Source organism: Peromyscus eremicus, chromosome 15 (genome assembly GCF_949786415.1).
Source record: "Peromyscus eremicus chromosome 15, PerEre_H2_v1, whole genome shotgun sequence".
Lineage (NCBI taxonomy): Eukaryota > Metazoa > Chordata > Mammalia > Rodentia > Cricetidae > Peromyscus > Peromyscus eremicus.
This window is the reverse complement of record NC_081431.1, coordinates 24731512-24748225: the sequence shown is the minus strand read 5'-3', so window position 1 is coordinate 24748225 and position 16714 is coordinate 24731512. Positions and strand designations below refer to the sequence as shown.

At 48.4% G+C, this 16714-nt stretch overlaps 2 protein-coding genes across 2 annotated transcripts in view; one reads left to right on the top strand and one right to left on the bottom strand.

Annotated features, from left to right (window-relative positions):
• Positions 1-296: 296 nt before the first annotated feature.
• The window catches only part of LOC131925140 (carboxyl-terminal PDZ ligand of neuronal nitric oxide synthase protein), a 294348-nt gene continuing 277930 nt past the window's right edge, over positions 297-16714 (bottom strand). The window contains exons 3-4 of the mRNA XM_059280411.1: positions 4668-4995; positions 297-3806 (exon numbers count right to left, since the gene is read on the bottom strand). Coding sequence (XP_059136394.1) covers positions 3311-3806; positions 4668-4995 — 824 coding nt within the window. The 3' untranslated portion in view covers positions 297-3310. The remainder of the gene's footprint in view (positions 3807-4667; positions 4996-16714) is intronic.
• On the top strand, positions 10832-13647 carry Spata46 (spermatogenesis associated 46). The gene is made up of 2 exons (XM_059280413.1): positions 10832-11007; positions 13054-13647. Exons 1-2 carry the CDS (start codon positions 10905-10907, stop codon positions 13563-13565), a joined length of 615 nt encoding a protein of 204 aa, XP_059136396.1. The 5' UTR covers positions 10832-10904; the 3' UTR covers positions 13566-13647.

The following is a 16714-nucleotide window of genomic DNA, read 5'->3' as shown; positions in this document are numbered from 1 at the left end:
GCTGGACATGTACACATCATGTTGATGGTCCAGAAAGTCATAGATGGAGACCCTCACAGCAGTCAGCTAGTTGTGGCATCAAAGATGGTCCATCCTAACTCATCCTTACTACTCTAATAGTGTCAAGCTGGAGGTTTGTTTGCAGTGGCCCTCTTCCTCATCTCTTCCAGCTCCCTCATTCCCCAGTCTCACAGGTTTGCAAAGCAAAATGCCATGGCTCTGCACCTACCCAGGGAGCCTCCAGGAGCCCAGAACTCCAGAATTTTCCACCAGTCAGGAAGAAAAAAGACAAGCCAGCAAAACACATTATCATTTTATTATGCAATTTCCTTCTACAAGAAAAAACATCTCTAAAAATATAAATACGAACTCTCTAAAAAATACTCAGAATAGAACTATAATCTTGTTCTTTCAAACAGGGACCAAACTTGTTCTGTAAAAGATGATGGAATAAAAACACATGTCTTCACGTCTCCCAGATACAGAACATTCACAGATACATTTCTAGAGAGAGGTGTGGGCTGGGACTGGGGAGGGAACACCCTCTTTCCAGGCTTCTGGAAGCAGACTTTGTGATCTATCAGGGTAAAGCTATGGGCTGAATGGGGGTGTACAATGGGGCTGGAAAGAAGTGGGGAGAAAAAGGCTCCAAGGCCCCAGCTTCTTAAACACAGAAGTTAGATTCTCCATTCCTCCCCATTAGCCTGACGACCCCCCCCCCCCCCCGCCCCAATGCAGATCAAGCTACCCAAAGACCAAGGCCCCAGAGGATCCTGATTCATTGTGAAGGCTGCCATGCTACAGTCCAGACTGCTGGGATGGTCAGTGAGCCTGTTGGGGCACTAGATGGAAGAGTTGATGTGAATCAAAGCCCTCAAGAGGGTTTGTTCCTGCTGGTCCCCCTAGCACCAGGCAGCATCTGCAGCATCTAAGACACAGCTCAGTCTCAAAGGACCTCCCGAGGTAGCAGCATCACTTCTGTAGCTGGGAGATGACCAAGATTCTAGGAGTTGGTGTAGGCATCCACGACACCTAATTCAACATCCAACACAAGTCTAAAGTACTCAGAAGTTTCCTTTTCAGGGGTCCTGGGACAATACAGTGGGATCTTTTGGCTAATCCTGGGCCTGAGGGCCAGGACTCTACCAGTATCCTGGGTGCTTAAGCAAGCCAAGCCTCATGCTGTCGGTCTTAGGCAACCTTATCACTTAGTCTCTGGGGAAGGGCAGCCCCAGAGAGAAGCTACCAGCTAAGCTTCCCATCAGAGGAGCAAACCAAGATTCTGGCTTGGAGAGCTCAGATTACATTGGACTTGCTCTCTAGTGTATGCTTAGGCTTTCCACCCCACAGCCTAGACTCTCTCTATTTCAGGTAATATCACAAATCATTCTGGGAGAATTCATAGGTCCTCAAATGCTAGTCCTAAGGACTTCTCTGACTTCAGGGTCAGATGTCACATCCTTGGGATGTTCTTGGAGCAAGGCACATGTGCTACATATGTGTTAACCGTCCTATGTACTCCATCGGGGCCTTCAGATGCCTGGCTGTGTGGGTTCTCATCTGAGAGGAAGAGACAGGACTTCACAGCGAGCATGGGATGAAGCCTTGTTCTCTGTGGCAATGGAAGACAGGGTGAGAGAAGAGGGTCAGAGGGCAGAGACGGCTGGAGCCATACAGCTGCTTAAGCAAGTATATGAGAGGGGAACCTCATCCCAGGGATCCTGGCCGAGGCCTCCTATTCTGGTTCTGCAGGATTTAGCTCAGATGTCTGCTGGTTGGGAGGAGGGCAGCACGCTGGTGATGTTGAACTGGGAAGTGAGGCCTGGGTGTCCCAGTCTCCCAGATGGGAAGCCCAGCAGGCAGCCAAGGAAAGACCACAGGAAGAAGAGCCAGATGAGTGCTACAGGACCTGCCCTGGCTGGATGCACCATCCCCAGCCTCCTTGTGGGGCTCTGATCTCCGTGTTTGAGACTAGGGATGTCCTCTTCTGGCTACAAAGACCCTTGTGGCTGGGATCACTACAGAGTCTCCAGGCCACAGGAAGACAGCATGCTAGGGCCCCTGGAGGGAGAAAAGAACCCAAAGCAAGTTAACCTGGAAGGCAGGAACCGGTCAAGGGTTGATAAACCTTGCTAGTTCCTTACACAGATCCTGCCAGCAGAAGCAGAGGAGGATCACTGTCACCAGATAAAGGACAGAGGCCCTGGGTATCTCTAGGCAGGCCTGCTGCTGCAGGGAACTCAGGACCCTTCAGCACACGCACAAAGAAGCACTTTCACTTCCACAACCACTTTGCCGCCACAGTCCTCACCACATTCCAGTCTCTCACGTTCTCCACCCTGGCTCTCACATATACTGTTCCCAGGCCCCGGCACTGCCTCATTCTTGGTGTGGAGTGGCCTGAGAAGCTGCTCTGATTCTCAGTGACGCCCTTCTCAGTCCTCACTTTACTCTTCTCTATGATCTCCGCCCTTGGCTCTCGCAGGACCATTCCATGTTCCCAAGCTCTCCTCTTGAATGTTAGAACACTCTCTGCTGCTTCTGCAGGGGCCTGCCTACCTCTGTCTTCACACACATAGCAAGGAACCCCAGCACAACTGCCCATACTATTGTCCGAAGTGCCTACCCAGAGAGGCAGGGGTATATCTCACTGGATGGGAAAACCCTGGGAACCCTGGTGATGAGGTTCAACCTTTGAGGAAGTCCTCAAGGTCCCAGGCCTTGGAAGCACCTTTTCTGGCCCTAACCCAGAAACAGAGGAAAGACAGTAGCTAGGGGTCCACATGGCCTAGAAGCTAAAGGAAGTATGATGAGGTTGTGGTCAAGATGTAGCTTTCCAGGCCGGATCCCATCACTAAGCCAAACCTACCATTCCTCTCTAGCTGTATTTCCTTCAAGGCAGGGAGTCCTTGGACCGCTATGGAAGAAAGGGACAGAATCAGGACTTGGTGGGGGCGGGGGTGTATAAGAACAGATAGCATATGCATCTGATCAGACAGGCAAAGAGAATTCCTGCTGGATCCATCCTCCTAGGCCGGTGGCCCTGAGGGTAGATGAGTTCCAACAGCAGCCAGAGGACCTTACAGAGAAGTAGGATCGATCAGAGATGCCACCCACATCCTTTTGCCATTCTGCAGACTCCTTAACGGGGACTACTTGTGGCCATCTGGTCCCACAACACCTCAGGTTGAAAGTGGGCTCTGCTGTGCCTTCCACGAGGAAGATGGGGGCATGGCAGAGTTGGGACAAAGGACCTGTGTAAAGTGGAGGACAAAGTGGAGAGCGTGTTCAGCAGGGAAGACAAGACACACTACTCAAAGGAGAGCAGGTCCGGGTGAAGGCCCTCGTGGTCGAGACTGGAGGTCCGTGCCTGTGGAGGCGGGCTGCTGTTCTCCCAGGACTCAGCCAGGCTGATGGGGCTCAAGCTGAGTTTGAGGCCATTCCTCTCAATGGGGCCAGGGGAGGAGGCTTTTCTGCACTCAGTTGCCTTTAGCTTGGATTCCTCCTGGCTGTTCTTGTGTATTAGGTCAGGTACCAAGAGGGGCACCTCACCGTTGGACAGAGCCTCTCCCTTATCTCCCATTTCAACGGTAGACTCTGGCCTCGAAGTATCTGCAGAGACAGGCTGAGCAGTGGGTGGAGAGTCCTGGGCCTGCCCAGGTGACAGTTCTGTCCCATATTCGAGACTGCTTAGGACAGGCTGCGATGAAATCAGCATGTCCTGGGTGGTCTTCAGGGCCCGAGGGGTTCGCTTCCGGGTTATGGGAGGTGGAGGATCCAGCAGAGGGAAGGCTTCTTGGACTGACCTGCAGGACCGTGAGAATAAGCATCCAGGCTTTATGATGGTGAGACACCAGTCTATACACATTCTCAATTCTCTACTCCAGCTGCCCCTTCACTGCCCCCCACCCCCACCCCAGGTCATGCTTCCTCTGCTGAGCGCTCATTCTGGGCTTAGGGTGCAGATTTTTAGCAACTTCAGCACAATTAGTTATGGGGCTGTTCCCTCCTCATTCAGTGCTCAGAGTGGCACCAAGTGCTGCCTCTGTGAGGCTGGATAAAGATCCCAGTCATCTCAGAACCCAAGTCCCATTAAAGGGCACATGAGCTCTGGGCATAGGTGTTGGAATCAAGGCCCAGAAAGGAGCTGTGGGATAGAAACGGAAGTAGCTGTAGCAGGTTTCTCCCTTCCTATCAGGCACTCAGTCTACAGCAGCAGTTCCCAGGAATGCCTGGCATCAGAACCCATGTCGGGAGTTTCTGGGCAAGACCAGGGTTCAAACTCAGTTCCAGATACCGAGAGGCACAGCTACATTTCTGAACTTGGGTAATTTGCAAATGAAAATAAATTTAAACCTGGCATGGTGGCTCCCAGCTCTAATCCCAGGAAATCCAAGACAGGAGAATTGCCCTGACTTTGAGGTCAGCTTGGGCTGGACCGTGAGTTCCGGGCTAGCCTGGGTTACAGTGTGACACAACGCCCAGGCCGGAAGCACTTCTCTGGTTGTGGAGGCCGAAGTGGGCTCTCATCAACACAGGCCTATCTCTCTCCGTTTTTCTCCATAATGGCTCATCCCCTCCTTGGGTCTGTTCCCTCCTGAACTCAGTGTAGTTTGTCCATGTCCCTATGTCTTCGAGTGGGACAATGGGCAGATGAGAAGACTCACCTTTCATCCTCCAGCCAGGCTCCACAGGCCGCGTCCTCCCCACCAGGCAGCTGGGCCCCGACAGTCTTGTTAATCTCCATCACACCCACGCTGCCCAGGCTTGAGGACTCCTTTCTTCTCAGGAGGTCATTGACCTTGGCCCCCATGGCTTTGCCCAGGTTCTTAAGGTGCTGGCTGCTGCCCACCCTCAGTCCTGGTCCTCCTGGCTCTGCAGAGCCAGGGGTGACGGAGCTTGGGGCCGCAGATCTGGACAGGTGGGGGAAGGAACGGCTGGGTTGGAGCTTGGGAGTGAGGGCTGTGTTCAAATTCTCGAACATGCTGTGGTCAACTATGAACAAAGGAGAGAGGAGACATGTAAGTGGAGGGGAGCAGGACCCTGGACTGTGCCACTCAGCTTCTCTTCTTTTATAGCACACTCATCACACTCACAAAGCGTTGGAAGCTTCTAGTAAAGATGCTTTTAAACTTTCCAGGGTAGTTTTTGAGGATAGGACATAAGACCAAAAATTCCAGTTGTTCCCCACCCTGGTTAATCAGTGACTGACTCCAGTCGTAAAAAGTCAGGCATATTCCTTTAAACCAGCCTCCTTAACTTGTGGCTTGACTTCTTTGGCCTTAAGGTCACCAGGCCCTTTGAAATAGAGAGAAAATGAGGATGGAACAATGGAATGTGACATGTTTACACTGCGCTCTCTGTCTCAGGCACTGGAAACAGGGCCTGCTGCAGGAAAGGCAGACAGGGAATCTGTGTTGGGAGCTCCCTACTGAAAGCCACATGTGTGGAACATTCTCCCCATGGGGTATGAGCCAGCAGCTCCTCAGGCCTTCTGGAGTGGAACTTGGGAGAGTAGGTAAGCTTGTGGACACAGGGGCCAGACAGTCAATCAGACCCAGTGTGTGCCACATGGACAGGGCCTTGCTTCCAGTGAAGTACAAATGTCCTGACAAACGCCTGCCCGCTTGTCCCCATGAGAACCTATTAAAGGAGCTCATTAGACCAGGGAGAGGCGCAGAGTAGTGACCGCAGGCCTGGCATCACGTCACTAGCTGTGGGTTGGCTAGAATCAGAATTCAGGCCTTCTAACCCAGAGTCTTGGGCTCTTTCTACTTGGGTCATGGAATGGCTAAGGAAGAGGGTCCTCCTGGGACCTCTGTATGGCTTGAACAGTTAGTTTGAGGGTTGGATTACTGGATGGTAAATATTCCCAAGGCTGAGGCCACACTCCATGTATCTTTGTGTTTGTATCTTCAACACCAAGCTTGGGCCTGGTACACAGCAGGTACTCAATGAGCATCTCAGATGAACTGCCCCAATTCACTTTGCCGGTGGAGAATTAGGAAGGATGACTCAGTAGCCATGAAGTCTGTTGTTGAAATGGCTGGAGCTCCAGGCTCTTTGTTATGCTTTATTATACACAGGGTGCTGTATAATTTTATGTCATCTTGACACTGCTAGAGTCATCAGAGAGGAGCTTTAACTTCAGAAAATGCCTCCATAAGATCATGACATAAGCAAGCCTATAGAGCATTTTCTTAATTAGTGACTGATGGAGGAGGGCCCAGCCCATTGTGGGTGGTGCCAATCCTGAGCTGGTAGTCCTGGGTTCTATAAGAAAGCAGGCCGAGCAAGCCACAGGGAACAATCCAGTAAGCAGCACCCCTCCATGGCCTCTGCATCAGCTCCTACCTCCAGTTTCCTGCCCTGTTTGAGTTCCCATCCTGACTTCCTTCCTTCAGTGATGGTCTATGGATGTGAAAGCATAAGCTAAATAAACTCTTTCCTCCCAATTTGCTTTTGGTCATGGTGTTTCATCACAGCAATGGTAACCCTGACTAGGACATGCTGACACCTGGTCATCCATATTCTCTCTGAAAATTCATCTAGGTCATCAAAATAACCAGACTTTGAGCCTTAGTTGTCCACGGCCATTGTTCTAGCTTTGTTGTCTATCCGGATGAGGAGAGGTTGCATGTGGTCCCCGGGATCCCATTGTCAATACGTCTGCTAAGGGTCTATCTCAGTAAACCTTTCCTAAGATTGCCTGAGGATAAGTCTTCATGTTTTGTCTCATTTGTCCTGCATTGCTGAGTTCCAGGCCAGGGGGAATGCTTTGCTTTCTGTGGTTTGAGTTGAGAAATCCCAATTGAATCAATCACCTAGATAACGTATATTGGAAGGGTCCCTGGGTGGCAGAGAGCTCTCACCCATGGATGACTTCCATAGTCTTCACCTCTGAGTAGCCTTGACCCATGGGCACATTTTCTCATGGAATATGGGCTGTCAGCTCCTTAGTGGAATCACTGTGTGGCGGGAGGGACATGCCAGGGAATTTGGGAGAAGTCCCAAGCAGCCTGGACTCCAGATGTGCACCTATCACACTGGCAGAGCCCTCAGTCTACCCACAGCTGCTCCTGACCATTCTCTTAAGAGTGTGTCTTGTCATGTCATCCACTTTGGCCTAATTTGCCTATCGTGACCCAAATCCTTTCATTTTATTTACTTAGGCACTCTGCAAGCTAGCTGAGGTTATTTGGAAACTAATTTCACTATCCCTCTCCCCCCTTCTATCCAGAAAGAGCACAGAACAGAAAGAAATTATATGCAGTGCTCTATAGGTGTGTATTAGGAGCAGCAAGTTCTCCACTGTTTCCTGGATCTCATAATTCTCTGGTGGTTTTATAATGTCAGGGCAAGCACACTCATTTTAAAAGGCAGAAACACTAAAACTGCCCATCAGTGTGATTCATAAATCATGGGCACCTATTACTTCCAAAGCACACCTTTAACAAACAACTTAGATGATGACTCATTTGGATTTTCTGTACGTCTCTACTTTTTATAATATAGTCTGTGAAGATGCTAAATTCCTCAGCAATTTAAAGTTTATTCTATGCTTTCCTTTTCATTACCTCAGTTTTCCTGGGAAGTACACCCGGTCTATATAACAGAAGGGGAAGATCCTTGGCTGTAGAATCTAAGAGTGCCTTTATTATCCACAAGGCCTTGCATAACAGTAAGCGTTTAATAAATCAGTTTAATGAATTTGACTTTTATGTGAATTCTTAAAAAAAAAAAACCAAACCCATCTCAACTATGGGTTGAGAGTATAAGGAAGTCACTCAAGCTGTTTCTAGACTTATGACTCCAGTCTCAGAAAGCACTCAAGCCCTCAAGTGGTTCTAAAGGCTTGTGAGCTCAGGCTAGGAAACATTGTCTTCTCTGTAAAGCTGTCCTCTGTAGTCCCCACAGTGAGTCCCTTTCCTGCTAATGAGCCTCTCACACTCTGTCCCTTCAGCCCGGGGACTAGTCTTGGCGACTGAGAGAACAATGATGAATGTGTGAAAGATGACTGGATCCCGGGAAGCCCTCCCAGCAGCACCCCATAACATGCACATACTCAAGCGGAGGGGGACATTTGGGAAAATAGGTCATCCACAAGGAAGAGGGGATCTTACCTGTCCGAGAAAAGGACTCGAAAGGCAGGTGGGGAACAAATGAGAGAAAGACACGTTTATGTAGTGACCAACCACTGTGAGAGAGGTTATCTCCTGTTTGAGCCATCAGCAACAACCCACGAAAAAGGCTGTGCCACAAACCTTTTTAGCAAACTGCAAAGACCGAGTTCCCACAAACTCTCCGATAGCTAAATCAAAACAAGGTCGTGTTTTCAAAAGAACCAAAAGCCAGCCTTCCCAATTTCCCTCCGGACATTTTGGGCCCCCTTTACAAGAATTCTATCTACCTAGTTAGTAACGGAAGCACTTCTAAGCCCGGTGGACCCTGTGCATATAGCTCACATCTTTGTTCCTTTCACACGTAAACTGCTACATTGCAGCCAGGAAGACATTCATGCATACACTCTAACTCAGTCTAAAGGAACAGTACTAAAACCAAGTGGCAGTGGCTGCCCACCACACAGGCAGCTGATGGAGAAGGGGATTCAAAATCATGGAGCCCGACTCCCAGACCCACAAGCTTTGTTTACACCATGGTGACCCAAGGGAAATGGCCAACAACCTTAGAGCCACCAAAACATTAATGTTAATTTACACTGTAAACATTCTAGCAGTCTAAACCAACCATGGGCAGAAACAGGAGGGAAATTAGGTTCCTCCACTCCTTCAAATGTTCAAGGAGCTGGGAATAAATGCTTAGACATGCTCTACAAGATTGGCCAGAGTTGGGAGTTGAGGACGGGGCTATTTTTTGCAGCCAAGGTAAACACATCACCATTTACATCCAAAGCACGTCTACGTATCTAAGTTGATGGGCTTTGACGATGTCCAGAATGGGACACCTGAATCTCCTCTTGTAAGGGTCACAATCACCTTTCATTCTTATTCCACATCCTCCTAAGGTGCCAGGTTGTTATATGGGAAAGGACGGCAGAGAGACAAAGCGGGCCCAGAGTCCACAGTCTCGTCAGCACACCGCCTTAATAAGCAAAGCAGGATGGAGGAAGCCACTTGCCTAAGAGAGCTCCAACAATTAGAAACAAGAGCTGATCCCTAAGCTTAGGAAATATATGTTGAAGTGTTTAGGTATAAAAGGATATAGGGTAACTTACCTCCAAATTGTTCAGAAAACAAGTAAACAAACAAAACACATTAACTGGGAATGTTGCTCAGTGGTAGAGTGCTTACCCAGCATGTATAATGCCTTGTGTTTCATCCCCAATCACACACACAGACAGACAGACACACACATACACAGATGCATACACACACAGATGCACACACATACAAATACACACACATTCATGCATGCATACACACACATATGTACACACAAATTATAACTGGTGGAGGAACTGATAACACAATGGGATAAAAATGTTAAAACAGGAAGATCTAGCTACACAGTCTGTGGATGTTTCTTTACTAATTTTAAGTTTTGCACATTTTAGAAATTGAAATTGTTTCCCAAATGTGTCTCAAAAAGCATGCTCTAAACAATACAATCAGTAGAACAACACAACACAAATATTCAGTGGTAGAGGCCAGGAAAATAGGAAGAAGAAAAGCAAGACGGTCACTCCCACCCAGAGGATGGAGGGTCCCAGACGTGGGAACACAGAAAAGTTGACACCCATAGAGAAAATGGGGACAAACACCACCACTGTTACGGCTCTATGATGTTCTTCCTTCTGGCTGGGCATTCTCAGCCAAGACGGGCCACTGAGGAATGACAAAAAAAGAAAAAACTCCCGCCATCTGAAGTGTAGGTGGAGGAGACTTCCTGCTGTCCTGGGAGATACCTGTTCACTCCACCCCAATAGCTTCTTTTGCTATGCAGTGGCTCTTTAACTTCATGCAGTTCCATCCTGGGGCCATTTCCTGAGTGACTGGAGTTCTGCTTAGAAAGTTCTTGACTATGGCTATAATCTTGAAGTATATTTATGTTTCCTCTAGCAATTCCAGCATTTCTGGTTGTGACTGTCTCTGACTTACTCTGGAGACCTTTGCATGGGGTGAAAGACAATAGGTCTAATTGTATTCTTCCGCAGTGAAAGACAATAGGTCTAATTGTATTCTTCCGTAGATGGTTGCTAGAACTATTAGTATTTCCTCCATTGTATGCTTTTGACACATTTGTCAAAAACTAGGTGGCTACAGCTTTGCCAGTTTATTTCCAGCTCCCCTGTTTTATTAGTCTAATACCTATGGAAATTATAATATTAAACAAGGGGACCCAACTCAGAAAGATTAAAAACTGGACATCTTTTTTTTTTTAAGGTGCAGATTCTAGTTTGTGATGTATATAGATGGGTGTAAAAGTGGGTAAAGCCAGCCAAAAACTAGAAAAAGAGACCCATAAATAATAAAAAGAGATGCTAAGGATAGTGGGAAAGGACAAAGGGCACGTGTATGTCAACGTAGAAAGGTACTGGGAAAGATTTGGGGCTTGGGAGGTTAGAGGGGGGGTGGAGAAGGGAGGAGAATCTATTAAAACATACTTTGATAAAAAAATTCTATAATGATGGCTAATCCTTTGTTATATCGATTCAAAAAATTTAAATTAAGGAAAAAGAAAACAAAAAAGCAGTTAAGTTTTTAAAAGGAGAAATTGTCTTGCATACAAGACAACTACATCCATCTTTTAAACTCGTAACCCCACTGGCTAGTGGAATTGTGGGACCTTGTGATGTCAGCTGCATTCAGAATGTTTATTGTCCATACAATCTGGCCAGCCTCCTGAGCAGGTGTGTGACCTCCATAGCTTGTGGTGGTCAGAACATGGAGAACTTCTCACTTCTCAGCGTCTCTAGACCTCGAATCTCTTCCTCTGCTCTGAGTGCTTTTCCTGACATTATGTCCTCACTTGCCACCAGCTTGCCAGGTAAATGCTGAAGTCACCAGGACTACAAAGGTGGGGAATTCTGTTCATTAAACTTCTTTGAGTTGTGTTTAGAAAACATGATCTTGTCAGATCACACTATAGGACCATGATTGCTTCAGAAAGCCAAATAATATAGGGGGAGAATATAAGTTTTCAAAAGATTGCATTCCTAGTAAATGTTGCTGACTATCTCTGGCAAGGGACAAATGGCAGCAGCATTTGTTGCCACATTTCTTTCCTCTAGAGCCAGCTTCTGTATGAAATCTCGAGGTGGTGATCTGTCTACACAGAGAGCTGGCTCTTGCATTAACTTGGTCTTAAACTGGAGAAAAAAAGCATTAGTTAGTGGCAGGGAGTAGGCTAACTGATGAGCACAGGCAGGAACAAAGGTAGACACGTGAAGACTTGTCAACTGAAGTGTGACCCTAGCTCTTCAGTGTGACCATCACCTGGAAGCTGAGAGAGGCAGCTTCTCAGGCCTCCATGGGTTCCCATGCGCACTGGAACTGAGCTGTGCCACTGTGGAAGTTCTCCTAAACATCCATTTGCCTCTACAGAGAACATTTTAAAATTTACCTCCTAAAAGCTTAGCTCTTGCATGGGGTTCAAGGCAGATCGACTTTCTCCCAGACCTACTTGGTGGAGATCAAAGCCATAGCCTCATGCATGCTTGGCAAGTGTTCTCCCACTGAGCTAACCCCCAACCCTAAACGGCCATAACCTTTCCATAACCTTTTCTTAAGTGAACTTGTCATCTGAGATTTAGTAGCTACTTCAGCGTACAACATGCAGCAAAGGCCCACACACCCCCTCTGACTGAGGGCATGAGATGTTTCAACTGGAGAAGGTGGCTTGCTTCTCCTTCTCAAAGGGATCATGCAACTTGCCTATGTAAGCTGTGACCAGAGCTTCCATCTTGGAACCTGTGTCCCAGAGTCCCATGAAAAGGAAGTTACACATGATAAGCAGGACCATCAGGTGAGGGGTGGGCCAGGGGAAAAAAGTGTCATCTGAGCCAAGTCTTCAAAATAAGGTTGGAACCAAGGCTTTCATTGTACTAGACATGACCTTTACTACTGCATCATGCCCCCAGCCTGGCCAAATCTTATAACCTGGTTCCCAGAGGACATTTTTTTAGGTTTGAAGAAACTGCCCCATCTATGACTTCCTGGGATACCACCTAGAACAGGCCTGCTTGTTTGACTCCAGAGGTCACTGTTTTGCATTAGTTTTGAGATTCCCTAATCACACAGAAGGTAAGCCTCTAAAGTATGTCTTGGAAGGTCCCCAAAAGAGGACTCCCAATCTTGCTCAGTTCACCACTGTTTCTATAACCCAGACATTATAAGGACAGAGGTACCCACTGAGGCTTCCAGTCCATCTCAGGACCTGCCACCCCAGTACCAAAGCAATGCTCTCCAGCATGGGGTGCAGAGCCAAGTGCCCTCACCAGGTGAGGCCTTCTCCTCCTCTGGGCAGGGATATGAGAGATGCTAAAAGGGGACAGGGACTGTACCCCTAAAGGGAGGGGTATCTGCAAGTCCACTCACCACATGCTGCCTTTCCACCTGTGCCCCCTGTAGTAGAGGCCCACAAAGGCTTCTTGTCTTTTAGTCCTATCTGCCAAGCTCATGTGGAGGGCCAGTTTCTGTCTGAGTAGTCTATGGAGCGATTAGAATGGGTACTGAGGCTGGAAAAGTTGTCAGGCCATTGGTGGCAGAAAGATTACAGGTTGTCAGATGTCTACCTGTCCTTGCCTATCCTTAGAGGAGTCAGAAGTCAGGATCTCTTTACACAGGGCAGGTTCTGTCTTCTGCCAAGACACCCAATGGCCATTTTCACCAGCAGGAAAAGGACGCAGCAGGAATGGATGTCTTGGGCTGTTCTTCCCATCCCCTCATCATCTGTGGCCTCTCAGCCACCATCAAGGTGGAACACGGGTCTCCTGAGGTCGGGGCTGACTGCCTGCTTCTCCTGACTGCCTCCAGCCACTTCACTCTTCCTTCCCCTCAGCCCCAAACTCAGACCCTGCCCTTTCCTTTGCAGACTTGGGGAACGCCCAGAATGGGGAGCAGCTGAGGCGAAACTGCACCATCTACCGGCCCTGGTTTTCCCCTTATAGCTACTTCGTATGCACAGACCAAGAGAGCCACTTGGAGGCTTATGGGTTCCCAGAGGTGGACCAGGAAGAGGGCAGAGGCGACAACTGCCTTATTGAGGATGTGGCTGAGAGTGTCTGCTCGTCTTCCTCCTCCCAAGAGAACACGTACCCCAGGGAGGCCAACAAGAAATCCAAGCATGGTTTGGAGTCTATTACATCCCAGGACATCCTAATGGCTTCCAAGTGGCACCCAGCCCAACAGAATGGCTACAAGTGTGCGGCCTGCTGCCGCATGTACCCCACTCTGCACTCCCTCAAGAGCCACATCAAAGGGGGCTTCAAGGAGGGTTTCAGCTGCAAGGTATATTACCGCAAGCTCAAAACTCTCTGGGGCAAGGAGCAGAAGGCCCGGCCAGGAGAGAGGCTCTCCTTGGTCAGCTGCCAGGCCTTCAAGTAGTCTGCCGACACCTCAGGTAAATAGGGATGAGGCCTACTTACGCCTCTGGAGAGGTAACAATAAATTGAAGTTAGTCATAGTATTCGTCTGTCAAGTCTGGTCACCCTCCATCAGCTGCTCTTCTTGGTACCCAGCGACTCTTCATCACCTTCAATTATTAGTGGTTGCCTCGCAACGCCAGACCCACCTCTTTGTCCTCCTCGCCCTCTCTCTCAAGGGAAACACCATACTTGAAGTTTGAGAATATCCTCTAAGTGGCCATTAAAGGAAGGCGCCCAGACTAGCAGTGGTGGCCTCCTCTGGGAATCAATAAGAGACACAATTCCTAGAACACACTTGAACCTACTGGGTCAGAAACTCTGGGCTAAGAGCCTGGTCAGCTGTACCATACTCAGCCTCCATGGTGACTCTGAGGCAATTCAGATGTAAAACAACAACAACAACAACAAAAACAAAACAAAACAAAAAAAACACTGCTCCAGGGTGCTGGTCTACAGGATCAGTCCTTGCCCACACTGAGGACAAAGGGCAGAGAAAGAATTCCTGCAGTTTGAAAGGCATCTTAGATACTAACCTTTGGAGGGAATTACACCTCTGGAGAGGACAACATGACTCTGAGCATAAGTCAGAAAAGAGACAAGGAGGGTGGGCCATCTCCACCACATGTACCATGACTACGCTCCAGAGTGGGTACGTCTTGCTGAAGCAGGCAGAATTATGCTTAACCCAGGGGATATATTTCCATGGCTGTTTTGAATCATGTCAAAATAGGCAGTTAATCATGTGATAACACTACATTCTGTCCCCACACAACGTACCAGGTGGACAGTCCTGATCCTGACTCTATTTCAGGGCAACCCTCTCTGCCAATCTGAAGCAGAAAGATGACTGGGCGTTTCCTCTTGGGGACTGGGTATCAACTGCCGCTTAGTCCTCCCCCACCCAACAATGGGTCAGTGTGTGTAGCTCCCTCCTTTGTTTTTCCCATGATACACGGTGACCCTTCCTGGAGCCTGACTTGATGGTTTAGCAGAGCTGCTTCTGTTTATCATTGTGTTGTCAAAATATCATGCACGAGTCTCATGTTTCCCCAGCATGAGCAATGCTGTGCTCAAATCCCTATCATTTAACAGAGCATGAGAAGAACCCTGACCCTCCATCAAGCCCTGTTTATCACTGCTTTTTCTGTGACCCTCAGCCCCCCCCCTTCTTAGCAAGAGTCCAGAGTCTATGTCAGGCTCAAGAACTGGGATTTACAGGTCATAAACCTGGCCACTCAGAAGCCAGGTAGTCTCTAGGCGACCAGGACATCACTCACTAGATACCACCCCCCAAAGGGAGACATGACTGGTGAGCCTTTCTAGCACCCACGCTGTGTTTTTTACTTAGAAAAGCCCCTGCGCTCTGGAAGGTGGCTTTTTAACATGTGTGGTTGTGTACAGGTGTCATTTCCCTTTGATAGGGCTCCTCAGCAATACAGTGAGAAGCATGCACAGGAGAGGCCCTTCTTGGTTTCACACTACCTGGGGAACCGGCTGGCTCCTAATCTTCTGCCAACCCCATGCTCCCCGCTCCAGGACCCCCGCATCACATGCCCCAAACAGCCAAGAGGAAAAGCAGCCACAGGGGCTAGAGAAGGGACCACAGCATGTGCTCAGTACTACCTGCGGGCATGTAGTATCATCTTCTCCCTAGGGACAGGAAGGTGCCTTCTACATTTTGCATCTAATACACCGAGGAAGCACACTAAAGTGCTGTACTGTACCCGGGGGCAGTGTGAGCTGCGCTCTGCTGAGGTTTTTACGATGCAATCTCCTATGCTCTCATGAAAGCGGCATGTGATATATACCATCCCAGTGTACGGGTGAGGAAACAGCCCGGTTCACTTCACTGTCAGAGGAGAATAGAGGTCACCTAAACCTGGTTCATGGCCTTTCCAGTCTTGCCTCTGCCTGGGCCTGACAAAGCACTAGGCTCGTCAAGCTTCCTGCCTTAAAAAAAAAAAAAAAAAAAAAAAAAAAAGCTGGAAGTCCCAGTTTGGGGAAGTCAGAAAAGTAAAGGCTGTGTTGTGATGCCCATACTCCCACATGCCAGGATTGATCTGTGAATCCTTGTTGCTGCAATACTTCTGGGAAGATAGGAGGAGGAGGCTCTTTTGTTCTCTGTATGGACTTGGCTGGAATGGGCCCTTTTGGGCAACTACCAAATAGAAATCTCAGACACAGAGTTCAGAAGTCAGTGAAATTGTATGATTTTGATCTTAGTTATGGTAGAAACAATGGCAGTGTTTTCAATGCCCCAAATTCACTGCTACAACCCTTATATTCCAATGGTATCTGGAGTCTGAAAAAGAAACTGGGTGTAGGCTAGGGGATTACGGTCTCTGTTTTCACGGCCTTGGGCTGGATAATTCTTTGTTGAGGCTGTTCTATGTATGGTAGGATCCCTGATCCCCCCCCCCCCATGCCAAAAGCATCCATCCCCTAGCGATGAGAAATGAAGTATCGAGATACTGTCAAATGTCCCCCAGGGAAGCAAAATTATTTCCAGTTACTACCAGTGGACAGTCTAACCCTGCAGGGTTGGTCCATATGTCCTGCAACCAAGGATCCACTTTGCTCCTCTCCCCCAGGAGATGTGAATTCTTTCTCTACCGTGTCCCAGAGCTGATGCCACCTGGCTTAGGAAGTGGGTGCAAGGAGAGGGGACAGAAGAAGCAGGTTAAACAGAAGAAGCGAGTGGAGACAATAGGAAAGCTTTTAGAAATAAGAAAGGTTTATTTAGCAAAAGCCACTAACTAGTGACAACATCCAGGGAGTAAGTGCACTTACATTAACAGAATCGTTTCCCAGAGAGCTGATCCAACAGCTAATGACGCAACGGTTTTAGGAAGCAGAGGGAGGTGGGGGGAAGCAGTCAAGCAAAGAGAGTAAATAAAGGAACACAACTCATAAACAAGGTCAGCTGAGGGGGCGAGGCGCAGACAGGTTTTTACAGACAGCATCAATAGAAGCAGGAATCCAAGGAATATAGTTTTCAGTTCCCATATGCAGTCCATCCTGTGCAGAGAAATTCTGTCCTGCCTCTGCAACTGCGAAGCCTTGGATGCCCAAGAGCTTTCTGGCACCTGGGGCAGGCTTCACTAAGGA